This window comes from Antedon bifida, chromosome 5, assembly GCF_963402885.1.
Source record: "Antedon bifida chromosome 5, ecAntBifi1.1, whole genome shotgun sequence".
Classification (NCBI taxonomy): Eukaryota; Metazoa; Echinodermata; class Crinoidea; order Comatulida; family Antedonidae; genus Antedon; species Antedon bifida.
In genome coordinates, this window is record NC_136230.1 from 26,994,389 (window position 1) to 27,013,057 (window position 18,669).

Consider the following 18,669-nt stretch of genomic DNA (forward strand, 5'->3'; position numbering starts at 1 on the left):
TATATGTTTGATGGTGTAGACAGCAGCAGTACAAGACAGGAGTACAACAGTACAAGACAGCAGGATTGAAATATACAAATCAGGCCACCGCGCTGACATTATAAATAATTGTACTTTCCTATAAAAACCAAGATATTACAACAACTAGCTAATCATATTAGCTTATGCGAACACAAACATCCGAGAGGACAATTATAAATGATGTAGGCTTGATTGATACTTAAAATTATTTTGCTAAATTCTTCTAAACATTAATAAAAAGCAATTTTCTTGGAAATATATTGATCAATTCGATTTATTCAAGGTTCTTATAGTCGTTCGCATTTTTTTAATAGAATATAACAACTTTGGCATTGGCATCTATTACCTGTGAAAAATTGTAAGCTTGCGATTGCGTCAGAATAACAGCCGCGTTTAATTTGGTGACGCGTTTCCCGTTACAGTGTTTTATAAAAAAAATACCATTTATCATGGTCGATTCCTAAGGGCGAGTGGGTGGGAACGTGACTCGTTACGCAATTATAAACAATCAGTCTGAAGTAGGGTACAGCTGGATTCGCCAACACCAGAATCTAGTGCACATTAGTACTGACCACGGGCTATTCACACAATGCAGTACTTGTTATCCGATTACGTGTGTGTAACGCAGTGACGTAACATGTTGCCTGTTCACACTGCAGTACTGTATACCAGTAACAGTATTTAATGCAAGCGTAGATCTGTTTAAATTTTGCGATTCTTGGGCACCTGGGAATTGGTGTTCGCACTTAGTCATTTCACGCGATTGCGTCAAATTTGTGAGTGACGACGTACGTGACTCGTCTGTGTAACGAAACGCAAGCCAGAAAAAAAATGTTATGCGTGTGGTCTTACACCATGAACTGGTCTGCGCTAGTCATTTTCACGCGATTGCGTCAAATTTGTGAGAATGACGACGTACGTTACTCGTTTGCAAGCAAGAAAAAAAATTGTTATGCGTGTGGTCTAACACTAAGAACTGGCCTGCGCTAGTCATTTTCACGCGATTGCGTCAAATTTGTGAGAATGACGACGTACGTTACTCGTTTGCAAGCAAGAAAAAAAATTGTTATGCGTGTGGTGTAACACTAGGAACTGGTTTGCACTGATTTTCTCGCGTTTGTGTCAAGTATAGATACTTTGCATTAGTAAGGCTTGGTTCACACTACAGTACATATAGGCCTACATCTATCAATTGCAGTTTACATTTTACATACTTGACACGGAAGACTCTTGGCAGTGGCCCGATTCACACTACCATAATGCTTCGCAATTCTGGCACACTTTCGTAGTAAGCGTTGTTCCCACTAGAACGCAACGCAGCGACGTATCGACGCAAAGTGCTGTATTGCGTAATCACAAGTGGGAACCGACGACGCAATAGTGCTGCAAACATCGTAGGTTTGATTTCACGCAGGCGAGGGCAAACACAATTATTAGAAGGGCACTTTCTTACGTTGCGTAGATTGCGTTACGTTGCGTAGATTGCGTTACGTTGCGTCGCTAGTGAGAACCAAGCCTAATAAAACAATGTAGAAGATGTAATAACGACATGTTTGCGAAGTAAAGCGGTTTCTTTTTTCGTTGAAAACTGTCATTACACACAAACTCGAGTGTTTCTTCCTGTTTCTGCTACATAACATACTACTTCGCGAATTATTCATGAATAAATCATGCATAATTAATGAACAAACATTCCTACGCGATCTCTTACACAAGATAAGATCATGTTTTTCTTTACGTAGTGTTTGTATTACATCTCCCATTTACGTACATCTCAGTTCAGAGTTCGTAAATGAGAAAGTTTGTATGTTCAGTACAAAAGCTCCCATCTTAATGAATGACTGAGAACATTGATAACTAATTGAATGAACGAATGAATGAAAGAACAAATAAATGAATGAATGAATGAATGAACGAATAAATGAATGACTAATGAACGAATGACTAAATGAACGAAATGAAATGAGTACAAATACAAATAATAATTTAAAAAGCAGAAAATGTGAAATAAAAACTAGGATCGTTTTGTAAAGATATAAACTATAGTTTTGCTCAAATGCACACCTAACAACTTAAAAGTACTCCAACACGACAACGACAAAGAAACAATTTAAAAAAATATGTTTATAAACTTTTTTATTTTTCATCAGTTTTGACTGAAGAGAGATTGCCACCTAGGCAATGAGAATTCTTTTCCTTGATTTTTTACAAATAAAATACAAATAAATCGGTAAAACACTGATTTTAAATTATATACAGTACAATGTTTACTGTAATTTAGGGCATCTATACAACTTCTGCACATGCTCAGAAAAATGGACTAAATTCAGCATTGTAACAGATTCTTGACAATTTACATCTATGGATTAATAGTCTCAGGCGATTCTTTGTACTGTATCTAAATTTGTTCATAGGCAAATCCTGTGATACAGCATCACATGTTTCACATGTGACACCTGTACAATAGACCATTAACTTAACATGATACAGGCACCACATGTGATACCCATGAGATGCTGTATTACGTAGTTTGATACTCTATGGTACCAGGGAGTGAGAGAAAACATTTCTGAAATTTTCACCATCCAACCCAAATTTCTCTAGTTTGCTCAAAGCAAATAAAAAATAAATATTGTGAGATCATTATTTAATCTCATGTCTCCATAGATTCTTCAAGGTCAACCGCAACAAAGTCGTCCTCGTCGCTGTCCTCGCTATCGTACACGTGTCCCGCATTTTCATCGACGTCCAACTCTTCGTCGCTTTGTTGATTGTCTTCCAACGGTATGTCATCCATCGTTGGATCAAACTGATTTTCATCTTCATCTTCTTCCGCAAACATCTTTTCATCTTCCTCCTCCATCTTCATACCGCTCTGATTGGTACCATCTTGAGATTTGATGATGCCTTGATTAGGGGTGTCCTCATTCTCGGATTCTTCTTCACTTTCGCTGTAATGCTGCAAGAACGTGAAGTTTCCGTCGTCTTCACTGTCGCCCTCGTCTTCGCTGTTTTCTGGCGTAATCTGTAGATCCTTAAATAAAACACTGTCCTCTCGATGCATCAAGGCACTATTATTATCCTAAAAAGAAAATAAATCAAAAATATAAAATATCATTAATTAAATAAATACACAAACATTTTATTTTATCAAGTTGACCTATTAAAAAATGTATTCTATTTATTTTCACTTTCTTTTATTATCCTAAAAAGAGCATAAATCAAAATATTAAATATATTAATTAAATAAATACACACAAATTTTATTAAGTTTATTTGTTAATTTTCATTTTGACAAATATGAAGTTCCTATAATTTGAACCCAAGACTCTGGAACTTGTAAGCAAGGATGATGCCCGTTAAATGTCAGTGCCACTATTTTCTTATATTTGATGGAGTAATGTAAATGCAGTTTGATATGCGAATATAATTTATTATGTGTTTCTAATCAGTGTCAAGTCATACCGATTTTCATGCCTTTGTCGTGCCATACTCATTGATTTTTTTGTTGTAATATTCAATTTATGCAATACTAGAATCATTTCCTATATCATACTGTGAAGTTTTATCATAAATTAGAAGTAAAGTCTACACTATCAAACTAGTTTGACAAAAAAAGTGTGATGCCTAAATATGGTAGTGATATGCCCACACATGGTAGTGATATAATGTCATCATGTCCATATATTGGCACATCACAATTTTTTGTCCCATAAAGTTTGATAGTGTAGACAGAGCTTAAGGATTTGACTGTTGGGCTTCTCCCTGGAAGAGGGTGTAGAGAACACTGTACCTGGCCATAGAAGGGACTAGCAGAATGGGAATGCATCTGGGTGCAACATTTGGGTAGAAACCCTTCATTTAGGACACCCCTTTTCAGGGATGTTAAGCCAGAGGAAGGATTTGGACCCAAGACCCTGTGATTGTACGACAAGCCTTTCAAACACGCCACAGCGCCGTGATCTTACCTGTAAATCACTAGGTCCCTGCCTATTCTCGTCGTATCCTTCAATATCTACAAACTCGCTGTCGTCAATTCCACCAATCAATTTTGAATACGAGAACCCACTCATACTATCATCATCAAATCCTGCCAAAAGAAAAAAAAAAGTATTAATACAGTTCCCTCGTAACACATCTATTCAGGGGACAACCTATTACGGGACATTTTTTCATGACAGGCAATACAGTATATGTTTAACAATACAACAATTATTCAACAAAAATAGAGGTGATGTATTTTTCAATTTCAACAATTTGGAATCGAATGAACATATTTTTTTGCAGAGAAGTAGACACTGGTCAACTTTGTTGGACATTTGACAAAAACAGCAATAAAAACCAAGAGCATATACCTTGATAACTGTCCTCATTTGTGGTTGTACTCATTGGCGTGTGTGGCGCTGTTAGACTGTCCGTCTCTGCCGCTTCCATAGCTGCATCACGAACAGCTACAATGCTTTTCTCAAGTTGGGTCAAATACTCGCTGTTTTCGGCAAGTTCGCGCTTGCATGTTGCAACAATCTCGCCAGCGATCCTGGTGTAGTTACTATCAGGACCTACAGATAATTATGAGATTATAAGATATTAATGCAGTTAGTGAAAACTTATTTATAAATTGTTAAACAATAACAAAAAATAAGTCAGAATAATAAAATAAATGAAAATAAATTAAAACAAAAAATAGTGGCGTTAGTGGTTAACACGCTTTCCTTCTAATCCTAAGGTCCAGGGTTCAATACTGACCTAGTGCCACTCTCTAAGCCTCAAATGTTACTACAAGGATATAGTTTATTTAATTGGAAGCTTGGTTCCCGCAACACAACGATGTAGGCACAACGCGAGTCAGTTGACCAATCACAAGTGACAGTTCAAATGATCTATTGTGTCGTGATTAACGTTTACGTTCAAGTGGGAACCACGCTTTACTTGCTGTTGACTGTGTATAAATAAAATACAGGTCAAATGGAAAAGGCAACAAAGTTTATATTTAATGTATTTTACCATTGTATTTCTTGCTGTTTTCGAATATAAGTTCCACATGATCTAAGAACTCGTCTCGTGTGCGGTAGTAATGCCTGGTGGTGTTTTTGCGAACGCTTTCAAGGTCCATTGGTACCTCTACAACTTTATAGTAATCTTTCACAAATTTGGCTTTTACGGGATTGTGGAATGGCCAACTCTAAAATATGTGGGGAAAAAAAATACACATTAATAATAATAATATTAATCCAAAGGCAAATTACTGAAAAATGACAATGCTGTGGTATCAGTGGCTAGATCTCAATGGAAATAGAAAGAAAATACGAAAAAGTTAAATCAAAACGGTAAAGTAAAACAGTCAGAAACTGCCAAGCTTTCCGAAAAAAAAAAAAATTTCCTTCATCATTAAAAGTGTATTATTATATTTTCTTTATTTATATATAAATCCAAAGGCAAATTACTGAAAAAATTACAATGCTGTGGGTATCTCAATATGACCTTGACCTTATTGAATCTCACAATGTGAAGTGTATGGCGTACGCTGATGACACTCAGCTTTATGTCACTTTCAACCCTAATCAGCGTAATTCTGCTGTCAGTAAACTTGAATCCTGTATTGCCGAAGTCAGAGCATGGTGTCAATCTAACAACCTGGTTATGAATGATGCTAAAACAAAACTTATTCATTTTTCTTCTCGTTTTAAGCCTGCGTGTTGGACTGCCTCTGTTAAGATTGGTAATTCTTTCATTCAACCTTCGTCATCCTGTAGAAACCTTGGAGTTGTCATGGATTCAACGCTTTGTATGTCCAATCAGGTACATAACATCTGCAAAGCTGGGCTTCACGCTATTCGTAAAATTGGAAGCATTCGGAAGTACCTGGATTCAAGATCAACTGAGATTCTTGTTCACGCCTTTGTTACATCAAGGCTAGACTGTTGTAACTCATTACTTTATGGCTTACCAGCAAAGGATATCTCTAAAATTCAGCGAGTCCAGAACACAGCTGCCCGATTGGTCGTTCAAAGCCCCATAAGGCAACATATCACACCTGTGCTGAGACAGCTTCACTGGCTTCCGGTAACACAAAGAATTACATTCAAGATCCTGCTCTTTGTTTTCAAAGCTCTTCATAATTCTTCATCTAAGTTCATTTCTGAACTTATTCAACCTTATGTTCCTAAGCGGTCTCTGAGATCTAGATCTGAGTCTCTTCTTGCCCATATATTTCATCCCTCCACTAAGTTTTATGGAAATCGTTCATTTTCTTCGGCATCCGTTTCTCTATGGAATGCGTTGCCTATTGAAATCCGTCAGGCTACTTCCACCAGTGTCTTCAAATCTCTCCTCAAAACCCACCTTTTTAATTTGTAATTTTTCAAAATTTTCTGTCTTTGTAAAGCGCATTGAGGCTTTCAGCATAATGCGCTATATCAAGTACCAGTTATTATTATTAATATAGATACAAAAAAAAAGCGAAAAGCTAAATCAAAACGATAAAGTAAAACTGCCAGAAAAATTAGCAGAGCTTTCGGGCAACACTAGCCCTTCATCAGTGAAAGTGAAGGAATTTGGATTACGTCATAGCATAAGAACTATATATATTTTCTTTATCTTTTTATTAAATTTTTATTCTACATTATATACTATAAAAATTTCTTTCGTATAATATATATTGTGTAGAACTGGCACACCTGAAACTGAAATATTGTTTAATAACATAAGATGTTAGTCTCATATAATAAAACATATGGTGTCAACTAAAAATGAGGAATCTTGAATGCAATGTATGTTGTTTGTGGTTAAAAAAAAACAACATACAATTATCCTCTAATTTAAGAAAAATACAACAGATAAAAATCACATACAGTAACATCAAAATTATTTGTACTTTAATTCACAAGTAATTCAGACAGTCTTGAAGTGTTTTAATCTCATATCATAAATCACTGTCAGATTTATACTAATTTCTCTTCCTCATGATGTCACTATATGTCCACACCAATCCATATCCATGTCATACATTTCAAAGTAACTCAACATTTAAATATTTCATTTCTTTTTATAGACATTTTATTTCATTCATCGCATATACACAAAATCTGAATCCTCTTTTAAAAGGTTTAAATAAGATTGCACAAGACAATATACGAATTGTGGAATTTGTTACGGATTTAAATCGAGCATTTACGAACAGATTAGAAACTGGAATTGATGAATATTAGCGGAAGGAGACACTCCATTCTGTGACTTTTAAAGCACATTAATTTATTCATTTATCATGTAGCTACAAAAATACAATTTTAATGTGATCCAAAAAAGTTGTATTGAAAAACGCCACTAACATATTAATGGATTTAAGGGATTTAAAACTGTGATTAAAAATGTGATAGATACTACCAGGGGAAGATTCAGTGGGGTTACGCGTGGGGCACGCACTCTCCACTTTTGACAGCTAAACTTAAGTTATGGACTGGATATCAATTTTTTTTCATATGCATCAAAAAGAGAGTAACTCTCCAATCACAGGATGGATAAACTATTTTATAATTTATTGTGCTAAACTAAGTCTCATTTGAGGCTTAGGGAGTGGAGTTGACTAACAACTCTGGCACTAGGTCAGGATTGAACCCTGGACCTTGGGATTGGAAGGCAAGCACACTAACCACCAAGCTACAGCTCTAAATCCCCCATTTAAAAAATCCTAGATACACCCAGACTACAGAGTTTACAATGAAATGATAAAAGAGGTAGGGGAAACCCTGTCTGGGTAGGGGAAACCCTGTCTGGGTAGGGGAAACCCTGTCTGGGTAGGGGAAACCCTGTCTGGGTAGGGGGAACCCTGTCTGGGTAGGGGGAACCCTGTCTGGGTAGGGGGAACCCTGTCTGGGTAGGGGGAACCCTGTCTGGGTAGGAGGAACCCTGTCTGGGTAGGGGGAACCCTGTCTGGGTAGGGGAACCCTGTCTGGGTAGGGGGAACCCTGTCTGGGTAGGGGGAACCCTGTCTGGGTAGGGGGAACCCTGTCTGGGTAGGGGGAACCCTGTCTGGGTAGGAGGAACCCTGTCTGGGTAGGATAAATCCCCTGTCTGGGTAGGGGAAACCCCTGTCTGGGTAGGATAAATCTAAAAGCTGAATAATGAAGAGTTTTACATGATCTATTACATCCATTTGCAGTAAGTAGTTAATTCATTATGGGCTTAATGTATGTCGTAATCAAATAGCTGTGATAAATGTGAACAGATCAGCTTACATTTCTAGTCAAATACTCATAATATACTTCAGGGAATTTATTGATATTTGGGGCTGGACATTAAACAGAAAATTCTACCTAAACAGTGGTATTTAAATGTCGTATGTTTCTTCTTTCAATACATGAGGTGTATGCTTTCAGTTAATGATAGAAAATACCATTATGTAAATCATGTACATTATACAGTATGTAAAAAAAAACATCAACTTTTCTTAAGTTGTTGGGCTTGTTGATTTCTGGTTTCCTGTCAGTTTTTCAGAATTCATCTAATTTAGTTTTAGTAGAATTTAGAATTTAAAATCAAATCTGGTTTCGTGAAAGTTGAATGTTATAGTGCTGTTCCACCATACCACGCCAAGGTTGTTTAAGCCGGTATCCAATAACACAATATTCCAGGTTCAAATCTTGGTTGGGCCGCTTTCTCTCTTTCTCACAGATTTCCTTATCTTACCTGAAAACACTCCTATGGAACACTCCCTGTTTAGGGGACGCCTCTAATAAGGAGACACCGTCAAACGAACAATATATGATTCAACCCTAGAGCCTTGTAAACCTTGTAGACCCCTGTTAAAGGGACACTTTATTTGGTTCTGAAGGTGTCCCCTCAATAGAGGTTCTATATTTATACTTACATCAGGTACTGCTTTTAACGTTGTTACAATATTATCCAGAATGAATGAGAATGCTACCTGATCATCATCATCTAACAACGGATTTATCTTCTTCTCAATTCGAAGGTATTTATCTTTTTTCTAACATAAATAAAAAAAAAAAATTCTTTATTGGTGTGTGAATACACCCTTTAAATCACTAGTTACTAAACAATATTTTAAAGAAATATTTCATATATAATGCTGTCATTATACTGTTTTAAAATAAGAAAAGAAAGACTTTAGGCCGACTCAGCCATAAGTTGTTATTGCGATATATACTGGTTTATTAAAAAGCGAAGAGATTACAACATAATTATTTTACTAAAAAAAGAATGGATCTATCCAGTACATGTTTTAAATCTCTTTTCTTGTTATAAATAAACAATACATAAATCAAACTACTTTGTTTAAAAATAGTTAACTGTCCACAAAGACTTCAGACTGAAATTAGCCATAAGTTGTTAGTGTGATGGTTTAATAAACAAAAAACAAGATTTACATCATCAATATTTTACACAAAAAAAGGTTGGATTGGATCTATCCAGAAACTACATGATTATTTAAATTTAGATTTTAATGTAATAATAAATACCTTTACCTTTAAAAAAAAGTTTAGAAGCAGTTTTAGCTACTAGTACTACTACTAGGAAATATTTTACAACTTCAAACACACCTTGGGGATATTTTTAAAATATTTTACTTAGACATCCTGAACATAAAAATGGACATAACAATAGTGGGTGGGGGATGAGGTGAAATATGAAATGAGTATTACTATTAACATCAATGAAAACGGTTGATATCCATTTTTGAATATGAAAAACTAACACAACTTGTCCTTTCTCCAAAAATCTGAAAACTTGTTTTAATTTAAATACATACAGTATTCATAAAACATGCAATATAATAACATAAGCGTATGGGGTGAACACAAATATTTTTAAGAAGTAAATTAAAGCAAATATTGTAGAATAAATACAGTTTTAAAAATACATATTTTTTATCTACCTGCTCAATTTGACCCAATTTTGTAATTTAATCTTACGCCTTTTTTTGAAATTCTAAAAAGGCATTGTCTATAAACTTTCTGAACAGAACAGACAACTTACCTCATCGAGCTTCTTGAGACAGACTGCATGCATGTTCTTTGCGATGATTGTCATCGGACTTTTTTCACCATTGTACAGGATACTATTATCGACAATTTGCTGCGAATCGGCCACAAATTGATCCCTGCATTGGTACTTCCGTTTTCTCAAATTCTAAAAGATTGAAAACAAATGTCAAATGTAAGGAAACAATTTGAGTACGGATTTCGGTAGGTAAATTTGCCAGTAGACCCCAGACAAAATAAAGTTGTACAAGTCTCCGTCCCGAGGGAATTGTGGGTATTATTCAAAACAACTGACGAGTGTAAGGGTTTGGTAAAGCTGCCAGAAAATGTGGGGCACCAAAAGCTAAGTTTTCCATTTCTCTAGAGACCTGTGGTTACAAGTTTATAACATTATTATTCGGTGTGGATAAGATCGATAAGCGAGTCTGGCCACTTGTACGATTCCTAACCTAGCATGGGAACTCGTCACATTTTACACATTTCCTTACAACTTAATAAATAACTTAAAAAGAATGCACCGCAAATTAATTGTGATAGACGAAAACCCTAAAGAGGGTTTTGAATGTTCCACATGCATAAGCTTCTTAGAATTTAATTTTTTTTTACAATAATATAACCACACATGTTTTAAACATGAAATCCCATATGTGATTTATCATTATCATCGGATATGAGCAATTGAATGTGTTATTCATTCATACAAGATTTTATAATAAAATACACTTTGCAATGTACCTTTAAAAATAAAATAAAAGTTATATACTAAACTCTTTTTTACAATAATATAATCACACATGTTTTAAACATGAAATCCCATATGTGATTTATCATTACAAACAAGAAATGAAGTCACACTGATCGGATATTAGCAATTAAAGGTGTTATTCATTCTTACAAGATTTTATAATAAAATACACCTTGCAATGTACCATTAGAAATAAAATAAAAGTTACATAATAAACATTTTTTAATGTTTACTTTTTACTGCCGGTACACAGGTCAAAATGGTTGGTAGTTTTGTTCTACTAACAATATTGGAGTCCACTAAAAAAAATTAGTTCTCAAACAAAATTGTAACACAAAACACATGTTACAGTACTTTACAATTTTGTGGCTGAAAATATACTTCTTCTAAATTAGTAGTTTACAGTACATCTGGTGTACAAAAAAATTATGGAAAGGCGTCTCCTTAATTAAAATAAAAATAGTTGGGATAGATTGAGTCTAAATTCTGCACTCTCGTGGCTTGTATTAACAATTGAACCCCATTAAGGGGACACCTTTAGGACCCAATAAAGTGTCCATAAATAGGGGGGTTGCCTGAATAGGGGTTGCCTGTTAGTGTTGAAACATAATATTGCCACTTGTTTACTTCATCGGTAAGTGTCCCCTTAATAGGGGTGTCCCAAAAGACGGGTTCCATTGTTAATGTTTGATACAGTATTGTTTTGATAACTCTTGTTTAATAAAAAGAAAAACCTTTGTTGAACCCAAGTTCACAATGGCCTTTTGACTTAATCCTATGTGACAGTTTAACAGGTGAAGACATAAGGATTATTTTAAATGATCAATGAAGGAAAAAAGACAAGAAAAAAACTAAACAATAGAATTCAGAAGAAAAAATTTTTACAGAACATTAGAAAAAAGACAAAGACTTTTAGATTTGGTGAATTTTGCTAGAATACATGACAAACTGATTTGAACTTGATCTTCTGTTATTTCATTTAAAAACTAAAGTAGAACAATAGACAAACTTCAGCTATGTAATAAATACTATGCAAAAATAATACTGCATGCATTAAAAATTGGAAACTTGAAACAAACAAAGGGGTTTTGCTTGTTTTTTGGGGTTTTTTTTTCCAGTAAAAAATCAATTAATAGCCTTTGGCATATAAAGCAAAATTCTTTCTATGGTACACACACCCTACTCAGAGAACTCCCCTATTAAGGAGATACTTTTCTGTGAAACAAACTACGGGAAATATATGTTTTGACACGACAGCCAACACCTATTCAAAGGAAAGCCATATATAAGGGAACAATTTTTGTGGTCCCAAACATGTCCCATTTATAGGGGTTCTACTGAAGAACAATAAAAAGAAAAAGGATTCATTGTCAAAGTTTTTAATAAATCCAACTTGAAATGTAAAGCTCTGTCTACACTATCAAACTAGTTTGACAAAAAATAGTGTGATGTGCCCAAATATGGTAGTGATATGACATCACATAAAGTTTGATAGTGTAGACAGAACTTAAAACTAGGTATACAACCATTGAGGAGGTCAAGAAATAGATTGAGATAGAATATGACAATCCACTAATACCGTACTTCCTTAAGTGACTCCCTAGGGGAAGTGCCCCAGACTGGTCACGGAATGTACATTATTAAAAACATACATGAACATTGTTGTTAGGCAGATAGAAGATATAGGTAGGTACTGCTCAAACTAATATGTTCAGTAGAAAAAAATGCAAAATTGCCAGAATTAATTTAGTATCAAAGAAACGTTTGATCGTTTGATCCAACAAATAGCTAACTCTGTCCAATTGTATATTTAATTTCCTGGAGAGTGAAATTGAATATATTTTATGTCAAATTCAATCAGAAAATATTCAAAAAGTATTATAATGTGTAATGATTTTGAATGAATGTTTTGTTTTTTATTTGAATGTTTATTAATTCATAAAAATGACTTTGAATTCATTAACACAGCACTTATTGTTTCATACATTATTTATGAGAACCTAAAAAGATTTAATTTGCCACTAGCAACACTTTCATACGTACAGTGTATTTTATGAATATGTACTATAATATACTGTTTTTAACATGTTGTGACCAAAAGGCTTTCAATCCATGCTATGGATATAAATAGCATGTCATTTTTTTCCTCCTTCATTCTATATTCAAAATACATAAATTCCATTTTATTACAGTAGAATCCCTCCTTTTGGACATCCCTATTTATGGGGATACCTCTATTAAGGGGACACTTTCCAGTGAATACTTATCATTTTTGTTCGTTCATACTAATATTCCAAATACATAGATTCCCTTTTAATAGTAGAACAACTTAGAAACAATAACAACTAATTCAGGGACACTTCTATAAAAGCAGTAGAACTTCTGTGAAACAAACATGGGCAATAAATGTTTAAACACTACGGCCAACCACTATTCTGCCGACACCATTTGAGTCGCAATGATGTCCCTTTAATAGGGGTTACACTTACAGTATTAAAATGTTTATCATTTTAAATACCATATTTCAATAAATTTATATTAAAAATTGCAATGCTATCTAGTGCTTCTTTTTTAAAATTTCAGATTATGTAAGTTTCAAAAGTTTAAATAAATGATAAATAAAATATGACATAAGACACTACTACTGCATCATTAAACATAACACCTAACATAACATGAGGGTTTAAAGGTAATCGGAAATCAGCAATGAATAATGCTGTCTGTCACCTGCACGACAGTTCAAACATCGCTAATCATCCTAATGATCACAGTTAAGCCTATAATCGTTAATCCATTTATAATTTCCATCGCAAATTCTTGAATTACTTTCAGCGATTAATTTGTTGAAGCAACGACGAAAGAAATCAATAAATATGGAATGGAATAAAATGTCATTAAAATGCAAATTCCTTCTGGGAATTAATGATTTATATATTGCTTGTAAAAATTCCTTCGTCTAATTCTAGTAGTTTTTCACATTCATTTCTAGTTCTAGTTAGGATGACTGTTTAAACAATCTATAAATATCGCCTCGTGATTTGATTTCAGTACTTACAGTATTTAGACTACTGACAATACAGAGAAATACATTCATAGAGGATTTTAAGAAGAGAAGGGGATAGAAAGGTGAAACGTATAATCATAAAACAGACTTTCTCTGGCTGTAATATTCAGAGTGTATGCAGTATTTTCTTTTTATTGTTTGGGTGAGAAGTAAAGCAGGGGAAGGAGTGAGGAAATGAATGAGGGGAAGGAATGATGGAGAGAAGGATTGAATGGGAAAATAAATGAGGGGGAAGGAGTGGGAAAGGAAGGAGTGGGAAATGAAGGAGGGGGAAGTAGGGTGGAAAATTAAGGAGAGATAGGGGAAAGGAAGTAGTGGGAAAATGAAGGATGGAGAGAAGGAATGAATGGGAAATGAATGAGGGAAAAGGAGTGGAAAATGAAAGAGGAGGAGATGAGAAAAAGAAAAGAGTAGGAAAATGAAGGAGGAAAAGATGTGGAGAAAGAAAAGTAGTAGAATAGAGGGGAGAAGAAAGGAGAGAGAATGATTAGGCAAGGAGGTCTCAACCTTCAGAAACATGGAAGGACATGATAAAAACAAACACTGAATGTTTAAAACTGTAAACTTACGTCTCTCATTGACTGTAAATCCATCGGTTTTGCCACAATGTTGTAGTAGTCTGGGATTTTTTTGGCATTCACAGGGTGATGAAACGGTTCACTCTGTTAAAAGAAAAACAAGCATTATTGTAGAAAACAAGGACCAGGCTCAGAGTAAACAATTTCTGAGTTATCTATCCAAATGTTTATGAAATGCAAAACAAAACAACTGTAATCTTGATATATAAGGTATGCATGGCACTAGTAAATTTATATGTTTGAGGTAAACCATGTGTTTCTAAAAGTATGGTTGGGAATGTCTCTACGTTTCGGTTGTTTTGCTACAGAAGGTCTTATAGTTAAAAGATAGTGAAGCCCAATATGCAGCTACCATTGTCCTAATGGAGGCCCGACAAGTCGTCTTCACTCGTCGGTGCTGTCTCAGATACAGCGTGACGAGACGTCTTGAGATAGATTCAGCCGTAGTTTTTAGGTCATCGAGAGACATGTTTAAAAACGGCTTGTCGGGCAACGCTGTCTGAGTTGGCCTTTAGGTTGATCCTGGTCTCACCAAATTTCATTTTTGTTGCTATTTAAATATTGAAAAGGACCTAATAAATAATGACCCATCCCCAATATTACATCTAAAGGGGTGGTCAGTTGGTAGAAGAGTACACTTACATAATTGACCTCTCGCATGCTATTAAGTATCTCTTCAAGCATCGATGACAGAGCTACCACAGGATCAATTCTACGTCTCACCATATTCTGTCTCGGTTTCTAAAAATGGAATTGAATAACAATCATATGTACGGAGACTGTAATAATATAATTATTAAAATAGAGTAGAACCCCTATTAAGGGGACCAAAAGTGATCCCATAATAGAGGGGTGTTTCTACTCCATATGTATGATATGTATTTTAATTTTAATACATGTGTGAGTGAGTGGCTGAGCGGTTAAGTCAGGCTCACTCGCTCCATGGTTATAGTGGTATAACAAGTCTTCTCGGATAAGGACTATAAACCGTAGGTCCGGTGTATTCATCTACCTCATGTGCACTTTAAAGAACCTAGTACATCTTTCGAGACGAGTAGGGGGTTACCCTGGTGTACTAGTACACACACAGCAACTGTCACTCAGAGCCACTAATCATAGCTGGGTCTTCTGGGAGACAAGTTTTTGACTGAAGAGATCACCCAGTATAAATAAATAATTAATAAATAAAAATAATTAATTAGGTAGAAGATAATTGTAAAAACATACCTTGAGATAATCAAAGTCTGTTCCACCATCGTAGTTCCTCTTCTTTTTCTTGGGCAAACTTTCTTTAGGAAATCGGAGCACCAAAGATTTTCGACGCACTTTGTTGTGACTGAAAAAAAATACATTTCAACACATGGCTCAGTGTACAATTAATATCAATTAGCAATGATATGACATAGCTTTTACACTGTGACGTACAAATAATACAATAAAAATGAAAGGGTAGCTTTGGATTTTAAAAATAAGTTTTATTAAACAATAGAAACTGTAGCTACACTTTAAAATTAAAATCCCAGATATTATTATTATAATAATATTCATTCTTATATAGCGCTATATGCACAAAGCCTCGAAGTGCTTCACATTATTAACTTGGTCATTTTTGGATCAAACACAAATGGAAACATACTCCCATAATGCAGCCTCAGTGCAGTTGTGTTTGACTTACCAGGTGCCCATTTATACACCTGGGTGGAAAGAGGCAAACGTAAGTAAAGTGTCTTTCCTTAGTGTATAATCAATGCGACGAGCGTTGGGCTTGAACTCACGATCAGTAAAAATTAAAATATAGATTATTATATTTACTTACTGCTCGACAACAGACTTTAGAAGTGTTATCTTGGTTCCCTCGGTTTTTACTAACTCATCTTCATCAATTCGTTTTTCTTCAATCTCCTCTTGCTCCTCCGTCATGGCAACCACAACCGGGAACACATCTTTCTGAGCTTTGTTGTAAAGAGGACAGTCTTTATTGGTCCTCATGTGACCAATCTGGCCGCAGGCACCGCATTTCAACTGCAAAACACACACAAAATCACTTTATAAATATCTGACCACAACTAATACTTCACACTAGAGTTTAAAACTATAAAAGCAACCAAGCGTGACAAACATCTGCACATGCTCACACACAATGCGGTAGCTCCCCATGTCTATGCACATTGAATTTTGAGTAGTCGTGTTAGTTACCACAACACTATAAACATAGTAAACAAATACAGCACATACAGAACTTTTGACCTTTGATTATAAAGTTAGTTAACCTTTGACCCTAAAACTTGCCTTAACCTTTGACTCTGGGCGTTCCTTCTTTTTCTTGGGTTTCTTTGGTGGCGGCGGGTTAATTTTGTCTTTCGCAGCTTTCTCTTGATTTCTTTTAATTCTCCGCAACTGTTCTTGTATTCTCCTTCGTTCCTTCTTCATTTCTTCTCTATGTTGTTCATCATGTAATGCAAACTGTTTACTGTTTGAAAAAAAAAAAAATGATCACGAATATAGTAAAACCTCTATTAAGGGGACACTTATAGGACCCAACAAAGTGTCCCCTTAATATGGATATCCCTTGAATAGTATTGGCTGTGATGTTAAAACATATAATTTCCTTTAATAGGGATGTTTCCTGAATAGAGGTTCTACTGTCTTCTTGCCAATTATACACAATTCAGCCTTGTGCTGCCATATACGCTGTTATATAACATAAATTCCTGTCATTTAATTGGATGATTGTGGGTCACATGGCATGCAATAGTATGTATCGTTAATTAAATAAAACAACTAAATAGCAACTTACATGTAAGCCTCGTCCTTGGTCTGCCTGATTCTTACATATGTATCTATAACTTCCGGTTTGGTTACCATTTCTGTCCTTACAAACTCAACCCCATGCTCATCTCGAAACGTACGGTATATTTTTAGTGGCCTACCCGTCTAGAATAAAAATAACAAGATTAAACACTTTTCAAATTGGATTCTATTTGACTGTGTTTGTCATGTTGATGACTAAGACTAGGACACCTGTTACAATACTACTACTAAAATTATCACAATCCAGATGCTCCAATGATAAATAATTATAAAAATGTATGTCATGAATATGTGTAACATATAATTACAGTTAAAGGGACATCTTCAGGAAAGTGTCCCTTTAATTGGGGTGTTCTTTCATAGGGTTGGCTGTAGTGTTGAAATATATAATATCTCTAGTTTGTTTTAGGGAAAAGTCTTTCTTTAATGGAGGAGTTACCTTAATAGAGGAGTTCCCTTAATAGGGGAGTTCCCTAAATAGAGGAGTTCCCTTAAAAAAGAAGTTCCCTTAATAGAGGAGTTCCTTTTATTTTATAGAGGATTCCCATAATAGAGGATTCCCATAATAGAGGATTCCCATAATAGAGGATTTCCCATAATAGAGGATTCCCCATAATAGAGGATTCCCCATAATAGAGGATTCCTCTTAATAGAGGATTCCCCTTAATAGAGGATTCCCCTTAATAGAGGATTCCCCCTAATAGAGGATTCCCCCTAATAGAGGATTCCCCCTAATAGAGGATTCCCCATAATATAGGATTCCCCTTAATAGAGGATTCCCCATAATAGAGGATTCCCCTTAATAGAGGATTCCCCTTAATTACAACAATGTCCCCTTTGTGGGACAACGTTGATATTGTTATCCAGTGGAAATATGTTTTTAAATAATAAAAATAGAGGATTCCCCATAATAGAGGATTCCCCTTAATAGAGGATTCCCCTTAATAGAGGATTCCCCATAATAGAGGATTCCTTAATAATAGAGGAGTTCTTTTGAGGAGTCACTTGAGTATGTCACTGTAGTAATTAATGTAAATTAGAACAGGGTATTTTAACCAGTCATAGACAAGAACTTTGTTTAATTTTATTTACCAGTGATGAGCTAAAACTGTGGACAGAGCCACCATCATCATCTTTAAAGTCACCAGAAGGTCCACCAGCAGATGTGCCATCGTTTGATCTCTTCATCTTTGAATCCTGAGATTCTGCCATTATCATACGCTTCAATTCTTTTCTTTCCTCTTCTTCTTTCTCATGTGAGATCTGTGAACTGGTTTTCTTGTTGGTCAACATACTGTCGATATTCTTTCCCATCATCTCGATGTCGCTGTCATCGCCAGAGCTGCTGTCCTCGTCTGTTGACAGAACTTCGTTAGATGCCAATACTCTGACAAAAAGAAAATTATACATTTTTTCAAATCAATGAGAAAAAATCCTGGCATCCTCAGA

At 35.1% G+C, this 18,669-nt stretch overlaps 1 protein-coding gene across 2 annotated transcripts in view; it reads right to left on the reverse strand.

Moving 5' to 3' along the window:
- Positions 1-2,268: 2,268 nt before the first annotated feature.
- The window catches only part of LOC144842759 (transcription initiation factor TFIID subunit 1-like), a 31,489-nt gene continuing 15,088 nt past the window's right edge, over positions 2,269-18,669 (reverse strand). The window contains exons 22-34 of one of the 2 annotated variants that reach the window (XM_078699281.1): positions 18,313-18,607; positions 17,207-17,343; positions 16,705-16,879; positions 16,226-16,431; positions 15,637-15,745; positions 15,052-15,150; positions 14,401-14,493; positions 10,018-10,170; positions 8,888-9,007; positions 5,026-5,203; positions 4,377-4,580; positions 3,990-4,111; positions 2,269-3,103 (exon numbers count right to left, since the gene is read on the reverse strand). In XM_078699281.1, the coding sequence (XP_078555407.1) occupies positions 2,675-3,103; positions 3,990-4,111; positions 4,377-4,580; positions 5,026-5,203; positions 8,888-9,007; positions 10,018-10,170; positions 14,401-14,493; positions 15,052-15,150; positions 15,637-15,745; positions 16,226-16,431; positions 16,705-16,879; positions 17,207-17,343; positions 18,313-18,607 (2,320 nt within the window). In that variant the 3' untranslated portion in view covers positions 2,269-2,674. Of the gene's footprint in view, positions 3,104-3,989; positions 4,112-4,376; positions 4,581-5,025; positions 5,204-8,887; positions 9,008-10,017; positions 10,171-14,400; positions 14,494-15,051; positions 15,151-15,636; positions 15,746-16,225; positions 16,432-16,698; positions 16,880-17,206; positions 17,344-18,312; positions 18,608-18,669 lie in introns of both variants that reach the window. The other variant, XM_078699280.1, reaches the window with a different exon arrangement.